Source organism: Danio rerio, chromosome 25 (assembly GCF_052040795.2).
Source record: "Danio rerio strain M-AB ecotype USA chromosome 25, GRCz13ab, whole genome shotgun sequence".
Lineage (NCBI taxonomy): Eukaryota > Metazoa > Chordata > Actinopteri > Cypriniformes > Danionidae > Danio > Danio rerio.
Window position 1 is genome coordinate 31,479,260 of NC_141045.1, and position 17,175 is coordinate 31,496,434.

At 36.1% G+C, this 17,175-nt stretch overlaps 1 protein-coding gene and 2 long non-coding RNA genes across 7 annotated transcripts in view; 2 read left to right on the top strand and 1 right to left on the bottom strand.

Annotated features, from left to right (window-relative positions):
- LOC141381006 (uncharacterized) overlaps positions 1–17,175 on the top strand; it is a 31,680-nt gene that overhangs the window by 7,670 nt on the left and 6,835 nt on the right. The gene's annotated exons all lie outside the window — the stretch shown is intronic.
- The window catches only part of parp6b (poly (ADP-ribose) polymerase family, member 6b), a 549,184-nt gene that overhangs the window by 6,462 nt on the left and 525,547 nt on the right, over positions 1–17,175 (bottom strand). For 3 of the 5 annotated variants that reach the window (XM_087312443.1, XM_087312442.1, XM_087312444.1), the window contains exons 10-18: positions 16,361–16,492; positions 12,557–12,652; positions 12,366–12,458; positions 7,457–7,582; positions 7,296–7,361; positions 4,219–4,286; positions 4,089–4,137; positions 3,885–3,997; positions 385–457 (exon numbers count right to left, since the gene is read on the bottom strand). In XM_087312443.1, coding sequence (XP_087168569.1) covers positions 385–457; positions 3,885–3,997; positions 4,089–4,137; positions 4,219–4,286; positions 7,296–7,361; positions 7,457–7,582; positions 12,366–12,458; positions 12,557–12,652; positions 16,361–16,492 — 816 coding nt within the window. Of the gene's footprint in view, positions 1–384; positions 458–721; positions 1,875–3,884; positions 3,998–4,088; positions 4,138–4,218; positions 4,287–6,728; positions 7,362–7,456; positions 7,583–12,365; positions 12,459–12,556; positions 13,113–14,258; positions 14,621–16,360; positions 16,493–17,175 lie in introns of those variants that run through there. The other 2 variants (XM_087312445.1, XR_015526584.1) reach the window with 2 other exon arrangements.
- On the top strand, positions 7,917–13,091 carry LOC147837872 (uncharacterized). The gene is made up of 3 exons (XR_015526622.1): positions 7,917–8,152; positions 8,766–9,935; positions 11,914–13,091. It is a non-coding gene; the product is annotated as an uncharacterized LOC147837872 (long non-coding RNA).

A 17,175-nucleotide genomic window follows, 5' to 3' on the forward strand; every position in this document is an offset into this window, starting at 1 on the left:
ATTAAATTGTTGCTATTCTGATGCTTTTGATTTGCGGCGCACCCACAGGCATAAATCCCGGGGGGAACATGTCCTCAGTATAAGTGTTTGAAAATTATTTAGTTGAAAAAGTCCACTCGAAACATAAAAGTAATCAAAAAGTAATCAAATGTAATTAGTTACTTTTACTTTTAAAAAGTAATCGAAAAGTAGTGTAACTTATTACATTTTAAATAGGGTAATCAATTTGTAATCTGTAATCTATTACATTTCCAAAGTAACCTCCCCAACACTGGTCACAAATACCACAGTCTACATTTATGATTTTTTTTCAGGAATATGAAAAGATTGGCTTCACTGTAGGATGGAAACCCAGCTAGTCACTACTAGGAGTAACTGTGTTACCTGCAGTTTCGTGTAGGAGGCATTTACAAGTCCATTTCGTAGAATAGAGTGCCAGTTTTCAATATGAGAACCGCTGAAAAAAGACAAGTAGAGATCAGTCATAAAGACATTTACACAACAACTCATGCAAGGGATTACACTTTACATTATCAATTTATTAATCTGTACACACTCAGTAAAGTGTTTAAAATGTACTGGGTTTTATTTTCCTAGCAGTTTAACCATCACAAAAGCTATGGCTACAGATTTGCTTATTATATTAATGTCACATTTAAATACTAAACAGAAAATTATTTTTTTGATATACAGTTGAAGTCAATTTTTTTTTCCCTTTTTTAAATATTTCCCAAATGATGTTTGAGAGAGCAAGGAAAATTTACCCAGTATTAATTTTTCTTTTGAAGAAAGTCTTTTGTTTTGTTTTGGCTAGAATAAAAGTTTTTAATTTAAAATAATACATTTTAAGCTCAATATTATTAGCCCCCTTAACCAGTTAAACTCTGTGTGGTGTCGTTTGAAAGTGTAAAATCTATACTTTATGCACATATGCATCACTTTGGTTTTTATTCTACTGTACAAAAGTTTTTTTACACTTAAATACTTTGGAAACCTAAGCTGGGTATTGAACTTTACTTCATTTTCATATTTTTTAAATGACACATGTATAAGTTATAGCTCAAATGAAAGCTCTTGCCGGTGCTCATACGGTTCTAGCATTCTTTTTACAGAATTATATTCACATATCAAACAGTTGTCGAATGAATCGCGGTGTTTCCATGGCGCAGAAGTGAAAACAATACATTTATGATCAATAAGCAGCCCCAGATAGCACAGACAGCTGTCATCTTATACCTTATGCTGTGCGCTTCAGGGCCATTTCTCCTCTGTTTTTGAGGTGATGTGCATAAGTAATTCTTTTATATGTCTGATGTGGTCCAAACACAGTGAATTATGTTTGATCAAACAAAAGAATAGAGAAATATGAAAACAATGATCGGTCCCTGTGGTTTGTACAGCACCTCTCATCAGTTGGATTACAATACCTTTTGCATAGATTATGGTAGAGACATTTTTCTTTTTCCTATAATTACAGACATGTGCAGGAACCACCCAAATAAATTACAGCACGCTAGACCACACAGAACCTAAAAAGTACACTTTTTAAATTTAAGTTTCTAATAAAAAAAGAAATTCAAACATCGCCCCTTTTTAGGTGTTTATTATAACACAGACAACATATACAGATATTTTAAACACCTTCAATAGTGTTTTATGAAAATTCAAAGGGTGTTCTTTAAAATGATACCAAATTTTTGCATTTACACCTCTGAATGTGGATTTGGGAAGCTTTTAAATTTGGGTAGGCAGAAATACCAAAATAGCAGCAGAGTTAAACTGGTTAAGCAATGTTTTTTTTTTTTTTTTTTTTTTTTTGATTGTCTACAGAAAAAAACTGTTTTACAATGACTGGCCTAATTACCCTAACCTGCCTAGTTAACCGAATGAACCTAGTTAAGCCTTCAAATGTCACTTTAAGCTGAGTACTTGTATCTTGAAAAAATATGTAGTGAAATATTTACTGTACATAACACAGTAGTACAAAAAAAGAACCCAGGCCCATGGAAATATGTGTCTCATGGAAATACGTGTCTCAGCCTACATTTTTTTGAAAATACAATACCTTGCTCTTGATACATTTTATTGCATGTTTTAGATTACAAATCCAAGTTGCTGTCGAAATCATTGCGAATCTAAAATGTTACTTAGGGTACTTTTTTCCGCGTTTCAGATACATATCCTTCTTTTGCACATTCTGACGAAAGCAGGGTTTCTAGCACAGATCACCTAACGAGCCACTGAACTAAACCCTTACCTAAATGCGATTAATTTTAAAGCAAAAATATTAGAGAAAAGTGCACTGCGACCACTTAGTTTTATATTCCTTTAAGCTCTTTTGTGGAACCATCCTTCACTGGACTTGAACCTCAGCATCACAAGTACAATGCTATAGAAAGTGAGCAAACTGAGCACGCTAGAGCTAAAACTTGTCCATATAGAGATTAATAGGTGACGCAAAAGGTGATTAATAGGTGATCACAAATCAAAGACTCTATTAATTTGGTTGGTCACACTTTATTTTGATGGTCCGTTTATAGAATTGAAGTTACATTGCATCTACATGCTGACACATTTTATTAAAAATAATAATAATAATAATATATTTTATTTATAACGCACTTTTCTAAAACCCAAAGCGCTTAAAAGAAAGTAAAAACAACAAAGCACAATTTTCATTTGATTATAAGTATTAGGAGTAATAAGACTGTTAAGTTGGGGTTTGGGTAAGTTGACGTACTTGAAAAGTTTATTTATAGTCAAGTAAATGTCTGTTGAAGGAGCAGTATCAGCAGATATTAAGCAGACACTCTACTAATACTCAAATGGACCATCAAAACAAAGTGTCACCAGTTGTTTTGTGGTATTTATTATTTTGAGTTTTGACCATTAATTTACCCAATTTTAGTGACTTTTCTTTACAAAAATAACCAATAATATGTATCTTTCTTTATGTATCTTTAGTGTGAAACAGAATGTTGTTGTTGTCATACTCCCCCCATAGCAGTCATTTTACTTAGAAATTGCAGTCAAATATATATATGTATATATGTATGTATGTATGTATGTATGTATGTATGTATGTATGTATATATATATATATATATATATATATATATATATATATATATATATATATATATATATATACACACACACACACAGTTGAAGTCAGAATTATTAGCCCCCCTTGTATTATTAGGCCCCCTGTTTATTCCCCCCCCCCCCCCCAATTTCTGTTTAATGGAGGGAAGATTGTTTCAGCACATTTCTAAACATAATCGTTTTAATAACTCATTTCTAATAACTGATTTATTTTATCCTTGCCATGATGACAGTAAATAATATTTTACTTAATATTTTTCAAGACACTTCTATACAGCTTAAAGTGACATTTAAAGGCTTAACTGGGTTAATTAGGTTAACTAGGCAGGTTAGGGTAATTAGGCAAGTAATTCTATAACAATGGTTTGTTCTGTAGACTATCGAATGAAAAATTAGCTTAATGGAGCTAATAATTTTGTCCCAAAAAGGGTTTTAAAAAAATTAAAAACTGCTTTTATTCTAGCTGAAATAAAACAAATAAGACTTTCTCCAGAAGAAAAAATATTATCAGACATACTGTGAAAATTTCCTTGCTCTGTTAAACATAATTTGGGAAATATTTAAAAAAGAAAAAAAAAATTAAAAGGGGGCTAATTATTCTGACTTCAACTGTATATATATATATATATATATATATATATATATATATATATATATATATATATATATATATATATATATATATATATTTTTTTTGCAAATATTTCCAGTGAGCATGTGTTGGAAAAAGGTGAACATGTCCCGAATAATGACTTTTTTTAAGCAAATCTGAAACTCACTGAAAAGCGAATGTGCTGCCGTGAAGTTTTCTAGCGGTGCGGAAGCGAGCCTCTTTGGCAGGAGGACTGCTGAGGAGCAAAAACTGATGCGAGGTGTGCATGAACTTCAGCTGCTGTTGGCAAAAAAATGGAGGAGTGAAACACAGGCAATGAAGGTTTAGTCACAGTGTTATTTGAGAGATAATGTGATCAAACGCCTCTTACCCTGCTGGTGGGGAGCTTGACAATATGAGACCTGTTGCTGGATATAATCCTGAGAAGAGAACAAAGATTAAGGGTCATTATGATTACAGGAAAACGAAGAATTGACATTGACAAACAGGTTTTCACTCACCACTGCAGTAGAGGATGAGCAAGCGAGTCCAATTTATCCATCTGTTTCTTTATTTCAACATAAGGGCCCTGTAAATTACCAGTTTAGGTGTCAGTCAATCTCTTCACTGTGTTTATGGTTTATAAATGAACAACGATGGGATTATATTGTGCAACCGTCTGGTTCCAGAAGTACAAACCTCTCCATAAGGACATTGGGTCTCATTTACTAATAATTGACCATGTTTTTTATATTTGTGTGCACATTTGAACTTCTCACTAAATAATTACGCCTAATACAAAACCAGTGGTGGGTAAGTTACTTAAAAAAAAAAAAAAAAAAAAAATTATATATATATATATATATATATACACTAATTAATAATTTTATCTTTAGTACGAAAGTAGCACGGTTGCCTCACAGCAAGAAGGTCGCTGGTTTGAGACTCGGCAGAGGCAGTTGGTGTTTCTGTTTGAAGTTTGCATGTTCTCCCTGCCTTCGTGTTGGTTTCCTCCAGGTGCCCCGGTTTCCCCCACAGTCCAAAGACATGTGGTACAGGTGAATTGGGTAGTCTAAATTGTCCGTAGTCTATGTGTGTGAATGAGTGTGTACAGATGTTTCCCACTGAAGGGTTGCAGCTGAAAAGGCATCCGCTGCGTAAAACATATGCTAGATAAGTTGGCGGTTCATTCCGCTGTGGCGACCCCAGATTACTAAAGGGACTAAGCCGAAAAGAAAATGAATTATTGTTTGAAAAGTAGCTCAGCTCCTCAGAAATTCGATGCATAAATGCAGTACATGTTAATCCTAATAGAAATTAAACTTAACGACGACATGAATCAGAGCAAAACTGGGAATATTAGCTTTATAACAAAAAGTAACATTTTAAGAATTATAAATATTATATGTATTAAAACACAACATTTTTCAAAGCAATGACACAATATTTCATACATATGCTGTACATATGCTATACAGTTGAAGTCAGAATTATTACATTATTACACCTACATTTTCAACACATTTCTAAACATAATCGTTTTAATAACTTATTTCTAATAACTGATGTATTTTATCTTTGCCATGATGACGGTGAATAATATTTGACTAGATATTTTTCAAGACACTTCTATACAGCTTAAAGTGACATGTAAAGGCTTAACTAGGTTAATTAGGTTAACTAGGCAGGTTAGGGTAATTAGGCAAGTTATTGTATAACATTGGTTTGTTCTGTAGACAATTATAAAAATAGCGTAAAGGGCTAATAATTTTGACCTTAAAATGGTTTAAAAAAATAATAAAAACGGCTTTATTCTAGCTAAAATAAAACAAATAAGACAGAAAAGATAGAAAATTCCCTTGCTTTGTTATACATAATTTGGGAAATATTTTAAAAAAGTAAAAAAATTCAAAGGGGGGCTAATAATTCTGACTTTAACGGTATATTGACATAAATTTCAGAGTCATTTCATTGTTTCTCAAGCATGTTGGAGGGGTGTTTGGTGGGCGTGGCGTCCCAACAGCTTTTCCCACCCCCCCTTGAAGTCAAGTTAATTTAATTTTTATATAGAGCCTAATCAAATCATATTATTTTTCCACAACAACATCCAGGGCTTAAAATTTAATCCATGCGACCATGTAATATATTTGAGAGCATTTGTGCGACTGCATATAATGGTTGTAGTGCGACCTGTTTAGATTTTTTTCTAAAAACATGAATCGCTCTTCTCCACCGCTATATTGGTTCTGTCAATCACACAAGGCTTTACGCTGTCAGATAATGGAGCTTTAATGACCGTAAATGGCTGAAGTTTGAGGAAGACGCAATAAAGTACACAGGTTTGCAAAACCACCCAAAGTTACAAATAATGCCGCTGATGAAGGCGATCATGTGGTGAATGTTGACCCGCTGGCTGAGATCAACCGGAGTGTTTTCGGAGAGAGTGCAGAAAGACTCACTGTTTAATGGCCCGAATGTTGTTGCGTTGCATTCACTGCGTGTTTAGCGCAAATGGCCGCTAAATGTAAAATCTAACACTATACATTATCGCCAAAGATGCTCGCCTTAAAGTTTAAAGTGTAACTGCGGCTCTTGACGAAGAACGGTATTGCACAGGCGGTCATTGCGAGAATCCAGCTCTGCCCGCTCCTATATTGGGTTGGCTGACTTGCCTGCTGTTTTCCACAAACACAGAAAAATGTAAACGAGAGCATAACGAGACAGAGCATTTAAAATGACACAAACCGAAAACAAAACTTTTAAAGAGTGGTAGAAGTGAGATTTCCTTTCTTTTGTCTGTTCTTTATTTATATTATTTTTCTATTTAGTTACCGATGACTGCTTTGAAGCTTTTAGCATTGGATTGAATGATTTATTAAAATCTAACATTTATGTTTTGTAGCAGAAATATTATTTATTTATTAAACTGACATATAATGGCGTATAAAAACAATGGTGCAAAATAGACATTTCTTACTGCAATGCTTCATTTTTTTCAATGCAAACCATAAATGTATTTTCCCTAATGTACAGTAGGACTTTTTATAGCAGATAACTCAAGCACATTCAAGGCAGCATGATGATGAGAACTGTAATTCATTGTTAGTATTATTGTCATTATCGTCATTAATATTTTAAGATGATTAGACAGTCATTTTAGAATTGTTGCACAAATATCAATGTCATCACAGAATTAGTTAGATAGTTGTTTCTGATTTTGGTTAGTACTAATTTGTTGTTTTAGAATACAATAAATCCGTTATTATACAATTTGCAGTGATGCTCATTTATTTTTGGTTGGTGATCCTCAATTTTGGAAGTGCTACCAAGTACAAAAAAAAGTAGATTTCGAGACCTGTACATGCTTTTCAGCTTTGTTTCACGCTCTCACTCTGCCCGAAAAAAAGTCAACGTAAATTATGTAAAATGTTCAGTCAAATATCAGAATCAGAATCTCTTTAATCAATACGTAGACCGCATAAACAGGCAGTTGCGAGAAGAAACCAGACACAGCCATTTATAAAGTCTCCTTGCCAGTCCGACTAAAAGAACAAGATTGGCAAACATGCCGACACCCCCTAATTTATGTTTTACTCACTTGTGTAATTTCTCGGATCGACGTGATGCTGTCTAGTGCTCTTTGTAGACGCTCATAACTTCTTTTCTATAAGCGGAAAATAAATAAAGAAGGTTATTCATTAATTCAATTTCTAAGCATGAAATTTGAAACATTTAAAATTGAATTGATAAAGAAGCTACCTTCGGATTGAAGGCCAGAGACTTTGGGTCATGAGGGTCAACGACTGAGGGGTAAGGGTCAAAGATGATGCTTTTCCGGGCAGATTCAAGAGCAGCACGACACATTGCCACCAGCAGATCAACCACCTGAACCAAAAATTAAAATGGAAAAGAAAAATCTTGTGTAATTACTGGTGAAAAAGTTTAGAATGGATAAGATTAAATATAATTAAAATACCCGCCAGGACTTAATTTTCAAACTGGAGTAAATAGTATTAAAATTGAGCTTTGCAATTACAGGGATAAATCATTTACATTTAGTCATTTAGCAGACGCTTTTATCCAAAGTGAGGACAAGGAAGCAATTTACACAACTATAAGAGCAACAAAGAATAAGTGCTGTAGGCAAGTTTCAGGTATGTTAAGTGTAAGCAGCAAAACATAAGTATTTTTTTTTTTGTAATACAGTTAGAACTAGAATGTAATACACCCGTAGAACCAATGAGGCAATTGCAGATTAGGAAGGGAAGTCGAGACCAAATGGCTGAGTTTTTAGTTGTTTCTTGAAGACAGCGAGTGAGTTCGGGAAAGTGATTTCCTCCCTCTTTGTGATGGAACCACGAGGCGACGTTCATTCACAGAACGCAAGTTTCTGGAGGGCACATAAATCTGCAGAAGTGAGAGCAGATAAGAAGGAGCAAAGCCAGAAGTCGCTTTGTAATGCTGTGTTCACACCAGACGCGAAACGCGCGGATAAATCGCGCTATTTGCGCGTAAATAGCCGCGTGAACATTTGAGTTTACTCGCTTCATTTGCGCGTCAAACCCCGCTTCATTCGCGCATCAAATTCACTTCAGAACAGACGCGGATTCGCGTGATGGGCAGGGCTTCTGTCTGCCCGAAGACTCTAGCTTCATAGCTAAATGGCTAACATGGATTTTATGAAGAAAATAACAGTGTTTATGTGCTTTATGAAGACTGAAAAACAGCGTCGATACGTTTAGGGCCGAGTTTGATGAACTGTTGTCGGTGAAGGCTGTAGGATTTTCCTCGGAACACCGACAACAGGTATTACGTCACAATCACTCCCCCACAAGAGCAAGCTTCTGATTGGTAAACGCGGCGCGAATGTATGCTGAAGTTCAGATTTTCGAATTCGAGAGATTCGCGCGAAACGCTCAATTCACCCGTGCCATTCGTGCAATTTGCGTCATTCGCACCGCACCATTCGCGCGTATCGCGCCGCAGGATGTCTATTTGCGCGTTTGCATTGACTTAACATGTAAATCACTCGCGTTTGACGCGCGTTCCGCGTCTGGTGTGAACGCAGCAAAAACCAACATCAGAGCTTTGAATTTGATGCGAGCAGCAACTGGCAGCCAGTGCAAACGGATGAGCAGCGGAGTGACATGTGCTCTTTTAGGTTCATTAAAGACCACTCGTGCTGCTGCATTCTGAAGCAGCTGAAGAGGTTTGATAGAGTTATCTGGGAGCCCGGCTAGTAGAGAGTTGCAATAGTTCAGTCTGGAGAGAACAAGAGCTTGAACAAGGAGTTGAGCTGCATGTTCAGATAGGAGGGTCGGACCTTTTTGATGTTATAGAGTGCGAATCTGCAAGATCGAGCAGTTCTAAAAAGGTGGTCAGAGAAGTTTAGTTGGTCATTAATTGTTACTCCAAGTTATGATGTAGAGTCTTGTTGGCAGAAACTTCAAGCATTTCCGTTTTCGTGAGGTTAAGCTGAAGATGATGATCTTTGATCCAGTGTGAAATGTCTGACAGGCAAATATTTTACGGTTTATTAAAATACAACAATTAATTTAAATTGCAGTAATATTCTGTTCTTACAACATTTTGAATAAATGAATACCCTGGTGTGCAGAAGTGATTAAAGGGCTCATAAACTAAGAAAGAAAAAGTTTCCTTGATCTTTTGACAGATAAAAGGTAATTTTACTATTGAAAAACTCCAATCTGCCAAAACGGAAGGCTGTGGATTGAGCCACTAAACTCTACCCCCACAGAATAAGATTATAAGCTTCGACATCACTGCCTGTTTGGCTCTGCCACTGATTCCCACTTTATTTGGTAATAGGTTTGTGATGGACACTTTCAGGCCATGTTCACATGTACAAGTCCATTTTAAAAATAGACTTTTTCCTGCCTTTGTTTAAAAAAATCTGTCCACACTAAACACAAAAAACACACTGTGATGCACTATCAAGGCATACCAAATCAACAGGAGGCAATAGATGTTGATTCACATCAAACTCTGAACAAATATTTGTGCGAGTTACATACATAGTCAAAACAAACGCACAAACAGAGGTGAATACCATTTGCAGTGAACATGCAATTCAACTCATTTGTGGCAATCGCCAAAGTTCAAATAATTCAACTCAAATGGAGAATATGCATGAGGCAAAAAACACCCCATGAACCCCACATTAAAATAAACCCTTGTTGGCCTATTAGAAAATATAAATAAAATAATAATCTTATGTGTAAATTAGGGATGTGCGGAGCAGCCGGTATTTGTATTTGTATTTGTATTTGTTGTGGGGGGAAAAGTATTTGTATTTGTATTTGTATTTGTATTCGAGTAAAATTCAAAATGGCGCAAAAATCTATAATTTTTCTATTACACTTCTAATTTACATTATAGTGAAAGTATTGTTTAATTATACCCATTATATAAATTATAGATATGCAATATTGGTTGTTGTTTTTGAACATGTGACAAGAAATGTCATTGAAAAGAAAATAACATAGAAGCCATTATCTCATCCATGGTTAAACCAACAACTAATAAAATACCATTGTGAATATTATGAACCCCACCACCACCGTTCTTGTTGAAGGACACTGAATAGACAGAATAAAAACAAATAATACTTCAAAAAACTGTTCTTCTTCTGAAAGAACTTCTTTCCAATGCACATAATTCCAAAAACTAATATTAACTAAATAAATCTAAATAAAACCCTGCCTGGGAGATCTGGCAGAACAAAAGTATTCTATATAATACTAAAAGATACAGCCCTGCTATTGTCATCTGCCTGCCACAAAACAGACACAAAGTTTGTTTGTTTTTTTTTGTTTTTTATGTTTGAAACTGACTTGCTGGGGCAGAATGTGGCTGTGTTGATGGTTTGGTGCTTGTGGAGGATTTAGCAGAGCATAGCTGTGCTGATTGAGGGGATTGATGCTTGTGGGGGTTCACAGACAGTATCAGGAGAGGATGCTTTTAGTGCATGTGATAATACATTACATAGAAGGTTGCGCAGTGGCACAGTGAAGGTTGCTGGTTCGAGCCATGACTGGGTTCTCCCCATGTTGGCGTGGGTTTCCTCCGGGTGCTCCGGTTTCCCCCACAGTCCAAACACATGCAATACAGGTGAATTGGGTAAGCTAAATTGTCCATATTGTATGTGTGTGAAAGAGAGTGTATGGATGTTTCCCAGTGCTGGGTAGCAGCTGGAAGGGATAAAGGAACTTAGCCGAAAAGAAATGAATGATTATGCATAGGAGATGTTGACAGATGTTTAATATCTCTGCCGATTTCACTTTTGCCCACATTATACAGTATCAGTTTGTTTTATCTGCAGCTCCACTGACTGTACAATTCTTCCACAAAGAACATGTTTTTTTTTGGGTTTTTTTTGACTGGTGGAGGACCAAGAAATGGCTCAGCAGCACTCTCACTCTTTTTCTATTCGGGTGCCCAAATGTATTTGAGGAGTTTCAAGTTAATAAAAAGTGACGGGAAGCTATGCTAAGGTTAACTAGCCTATAGCATATATCTTGCTGTCTGCAAAAGACAGTAATGTAGACGTACCATATAACTCCCATAATGGCATACTATTCGACACAACAGCACAAGCATCATTTTAACCTTTATAAACGAACGTTAATGTTACTCTGTCAACAGTCTATTGTCTAAATTACCGCGCTAACAGAGCTAACGTTGCGTAAACAGAGAGCACCCGATTGCAAACTTCCCGATCCCGATCAAACTCCGCTACAAGTTTATAAACTGCATCTGGAACCCAATTAAGGTACAAAAATCTATTTAACAAAAATAGTGATGCAGATAAGAATTTTTTTCGCTCAGCCGAACCCTCTCTGTCTGTATCTGTGGAGAAGATTGTGCCAGACACCTCCGCCCCGCCCTCCGACTGAGCGTCTCACTCGCTCTCTCTCTCTCGCTCTCTCTCTCTCTCTCTCTCGCTCTCGCTCTCTCTCTCTCTCTCTCTCTCTCTCTCTCTCTCTCTCTCTCTCTCTCTCTCTCTCTCTCACTCACTCACTCACTCACGCGGGCATGCACTGTGTTCTCATGAGGAAACGCTGCTTTTTGATATAGTGTTTTTCTTGCTCCCGAATACAAATAATTTTTCAAGTATTTGTTCGAAATAAGTATTCTTAAAAACACGCTATTCGTGCCTTTCCGAATACCGTATTCGGGTTCGGCTCCACCCTTAGTGTAAATACTGGTTAAAATGTTTCAAATAATTAACTTTAAGAATAATTAAGATGCCCCTAAGACTGCACCTCTTGTAAAATGCACGTTTTCCCCTGGTGAATTGTCAGACTGCAATAAATACCATTAAAATTGAGCTTTGCAATCACAGAAATAACATCCCACGTGTAAATTAGAGCATGTGATGGGGTTCGATGCTTTTGCCTTATTAGAATAAACCCTTGTTGGCCTATTAGAAAAGAGAAAACATTGCATTTGCAGACTTAATGAGACGTAAACCTGTTTAAGTTGGCACACAAACACCCTGTAACAAGGGTTTCTGAAAATATTCACCCTGGCTGGAGTTTTCAGAAAGTTTTAGTGTTGACGAACATCCAACCAGCATAGAAAAAATGTGGTGTAAGTATATTATATATGCTACAATGTGTAAATGTGCTATGTAAATGTGTTGTACCTCAGCTCCAGTGGCTACATCTTCCGCAGCTCCTGACATGACGCCGAGAGTGTTAAAGGAGAACACGCACAGTTCTCTCGTACAAACAGCAGGCTGAACACACACGTACACACAGACAAAAGACTGTGACTATAGTAATGAGAATTTAACCGTGTATATATTAAGGACATTTTCACTGTTGCTTGTCATACCTTGAGCATAGAGCCATTCTGAAAGACATGCTGTTCATCGCAGACCACACAGTAATCATTCAGAGTGGGGATCCTCTGCTCGGAGTATTTCATAATCTAAGAATGATTACATTATGTTAAAATGAGTGTGAAATCAAAATTTACAATGTTTATTTTGCTAGCTAGTGCACATTGCTATTCTTTAGGTGAACATGCATGTATGTACATGTATGTATGTACACCGGCGATCAAAATTAGAGAACAATTTATAAATAATTGAACAATTCTGAAATAATGTCATTTTCACTGCTCAGCAGTTGAAGGATTTTTTGTCTCGCCTATACCATGCTACCAGAACACCTTTCCCCCAAAATAACAAAGGCATTTCAACAAAAAACATTATTTTGCAGAAAACACACTGATCAAAATTAGAGAACACTTTCAGATACCTCCCAGTTATTGGTGTCAATCTGGTATCTGGTGCTAATTCCCTTGATTATCTGTCAACCCCTATTTACCTGGCAGCCTAATTTCCAATTTCACTGACTTTGCAAGATGGTGGGCCGTTTTAAAGTGACTAAGGCCCCGTTTACACTAATGCGTTTTAGTTTGAAAACGCATAAGTTTTGCTACGGTTACGCCATCCGTCCACACTACGCCGGAGTTCTCGAGCGCCGAAAACGGAGCGTTTCGAAAACGCTGGAGAGGCCGTTTTCATTCTGAAACGCTGCTGCTCCGTCTCAGTGTGGATGATGGAAAACGGAGACATCTGAAAACGGAGGCGGGGCTGCTGACATTCGCCTCTCTGATTGGGGCTTTTCCTGAATATTAAGTAGCCTAACACACAAAGTTCAGTCCTGCATCTTCTCCGTGTAAGTTAAAACTTCGCAAGTTTGATCAAGGCTAGAGTCTCTTCTTTTCAATTTGATATGGAAAACAGACTATACCGAGGACACGGGTAAATCTTCAAAGGGAACAGTGTACTTTATAACTTCATTCACATCACCCTGGCTACGTTGCTTCACTTTCTCAACAATAAAATGTAAACATGATATAAGGAACTGCCTATTTTCATTTTAATATTAACAACTTAACAGACAGCAGAAATGTTGAGGCGTCGTGCTGCATATATGAGCATCATCTTCACTGTGTGCATATTTATAACAAAACGGAGCCGATAACAACTGCCTCCTTTCAATTTCAGTGAAAATACGGAACCCTCTCTTTTGGTGAATATCAGTTTTAATTGATAATGGCCATTATAAAAGTATAACATACAATAAGTTTATACATTATAGGAAATAAAGGCAAGCGATCAGTCAATATACAGAATGTACGTGCTTATTAATCATTAACTTATCTTTGCGCTTAGCCAAAACACGTTACCTGAGAACAAGTAATAGATTCCAGGGACCAAAATCAGGGAATATGTCGTTAGATACAGACAACAAGATGAATGAAATATCACATTTAATAAACATAGTAAGATTAGATCCTGCGGGAGATGCTTGATGAGAAGTCCGACTAGCACAGCTCTCATCTGGGTAGATGAGCTGCAGCGCTTGCCTGAGAGTCTGTGTGTGGTCACGTGATGTGCGTTTTCAGCGTTTTGGTGTGGACGGAGAGCAGTTCAGAAACGCTGGGTGAAACGCGAGTGTGGACGCGGATCGTTTTCATTCTAAAACGCCGTTTTAAAACTAAAACGCACTAGTGTAAACGGGGCCTGAAAGCCTTCGGCAGTAGGTTGTCCAGATAAAGGCCAAAGGGATGACCCTATCAGCCATAGCAAGACAAGTTGGTTGTTCCAAATCTGTGATTTCAAGAATATTGATTCTTTACAACATCACAACTCATTCACGTTTCTCAGGAAGGCTGGTCATCCACAGAAGAGAGGACAGGATACTGTGGAAGATCTCAATGGGCAATCATTTTTACACTACAGCTGGAACTGCTCACTAGTTCGGCACTGAAAAGGTTAAAGATCTGTTTCGTCATACAGTGTCTTGACGTTTAAGAGCATTTGGACTGAGAGCCCACTCTGCAGTCACCAAACCTCTCATTAGCAGAAAGAATCAAAAGGCTAGACTAAGCTTTGCTGAGGGAATGTTGTGTGGACGGAGGAGAACTGCTCTAAAGTTACTACAGTGATGAAAGCAAGTTTAATTTATTTGGGTCCGATGGGAAACATTATGTTCGGCGACAAACCGGAGAAAGACTGAACCCAAAGTGTATAAAGAAGTCAGTAAAAAAGTGGAGGAGGAAGTGTCATGGTTTGGGGCATGTTTTTTGCAGCAGAAGTTGAGCCTCTACAGGTATATGGCAGAATGAATGCAAATGTTTATCAAAACCTTCTTCAACAATTTATGGTTGCTTCCCTGCATTCATTACATAATCAGCCTGCAGTGTTCATGCAGGAAAACGTGCCATGTCACACAACAAAATGGGTAAAGCAGTTCCTTGAAACTGAAAACATTGAAATATTGACATGGTCTGCCCAGAGTCCTGATCTCAAGCCAATAGAGAACCTCAGGAAAATCTTTGGCGACAAAGTTATGGCCAAGAAACCCATTACAGTCACTGAACTGTCGAGAAGACTGGAAGAAGGGTGGGCCAAAATCACACTAGAGCAGCGTGAGAGACTAGTGCTGTCTTGTGGCCACAGATTTGCTGAAGTCATTCAGAGCAGAGGCCTGTACACTTCCTACTAATTGCTGAGTGAAATTTAAATGCTTCAAAAAAAATTTCTGTAATCTTTTTCCATGCTACAGTCATTGTTGTTCTCTAACTTTGATCAGTGTGTTTTCTGCAAAATAATGTTTTTTGTTGAAATGCCTTTGTTATTTTGGGAAAAGGGTGTTCTGGTAGCATGGTATAGATGGAACAAAAATCCTTCAACTGTTAAGCAGTCGGAGATGACATTATTTCAGAATTGTTCAATTATTTATAAATTGTTCTCTAATTTTGATCGCCAGTGTATACATATACATACACACACACACACACACACACACACACACACACACACACACACGCACATATATATATATATATATACACATGTATATATATACACACACACACACACACATCTATATACACATCTATATATACACATGTATATATATACATATATATATATATATATATATATATATATACATATATATATGTATATATATATATATATATATATATATATATATATATATATATATATATATATATATATATAAACATACATATATATATATATATATATATATATATATATATATATATATATATATATACATACATACATACATACATACATATATACATACATACATACATACATACATACATACATACATATATATATATATATATATATATATATATATATATATATATATATATATATATATATATATATATATATATATATAAATCTTCAATCAAAGTTTGAGTATTTGCTTCTGTGTTTGGACTGGCAGTTCTTCTGATGATGTCAGTTTGACAGCTTTAGCCACAATAATCTTAACCACCCCCTTACCTTTAGTTTGCTACTAGGGAATGATGCGCTAAACGAAAGCCCCACCCTCCTTAATATTCAGTTTGAGTTGGAAGTACATCAACATACTAAAATTAAATCTAAGCCACTAATAATAAATATTAGGTTAAATAGATGTTATGTAAATTAGGTTGGCTAATATGTATAAAAGAAAGAAAGCAGAGAAAAACAAATGAAACGGCCAAACACAATTCAGTAGGAAACTGTAAAAATAAAGCCAGCTAATTGCAGTTGGATTTTGCAAATATTGAAAGTGTTGCTGTGGTGTTTACCTGCACAAGGAAGCCGTATTCCAATGTCGGTATGCTCTTGCAGTGGATTAGAGCTTGTGAGGAGAAGAAGAGCTGAATAAGCTGTCTGGTGGTGATGTGCACTGTGGATCTTGAGCCTGGGACGGCCACAGTCTGTACAGACAGTATTTGATATATTTTAGTGCAATTTCACTTATAAAAGGTTGACCTTCACACACTTAAGAGTTCGAGGCTATATTTTGATTTAAGACAGCTAATATTGTTTATACTGCATGTTGAGTGACCCTTTTGGTCTGTGCTATGTGGGAATGATATATTCAAAAATTATATATATTTAAAAATATATATATTTAAAAACCTGCATTTAGATGCCACAATCTGAAAAGTATGGTAGTTTAAAAAAGTATAAAAAAGTTTTTTTATTATTTTTTTTAAACATTTTTAATCTTTTTACAACCTTTCATTTTTAATTTATAAAGTATTTTGTTTGCTGCTGTGCAACCCTGTGTGTCATAAGGAATATGCACGTTTTGGACCCACATTGGTGCATATCTCTAATGTGCTCTTTAAATAAAAATAAATATATTTAACCCGCTTTAAGTTGTTATAAAGTCTACTTGAACTATTTCAGTTGCCTCAAATTAGCAATGGACCGACAATGCACCTCGACACACCTCCTTTTTAGACCAGCATGCCCATGGGCACACAAATGGGCACAAATATATTTGCTATTTAAACAATGTAGGTGTAATGAATGCTCTGACAGAGAAGGATCAATATGCAGTACGTTTATTAAACAACTGAAGATCAACAGAATAGTAGATATACTCAAGTGC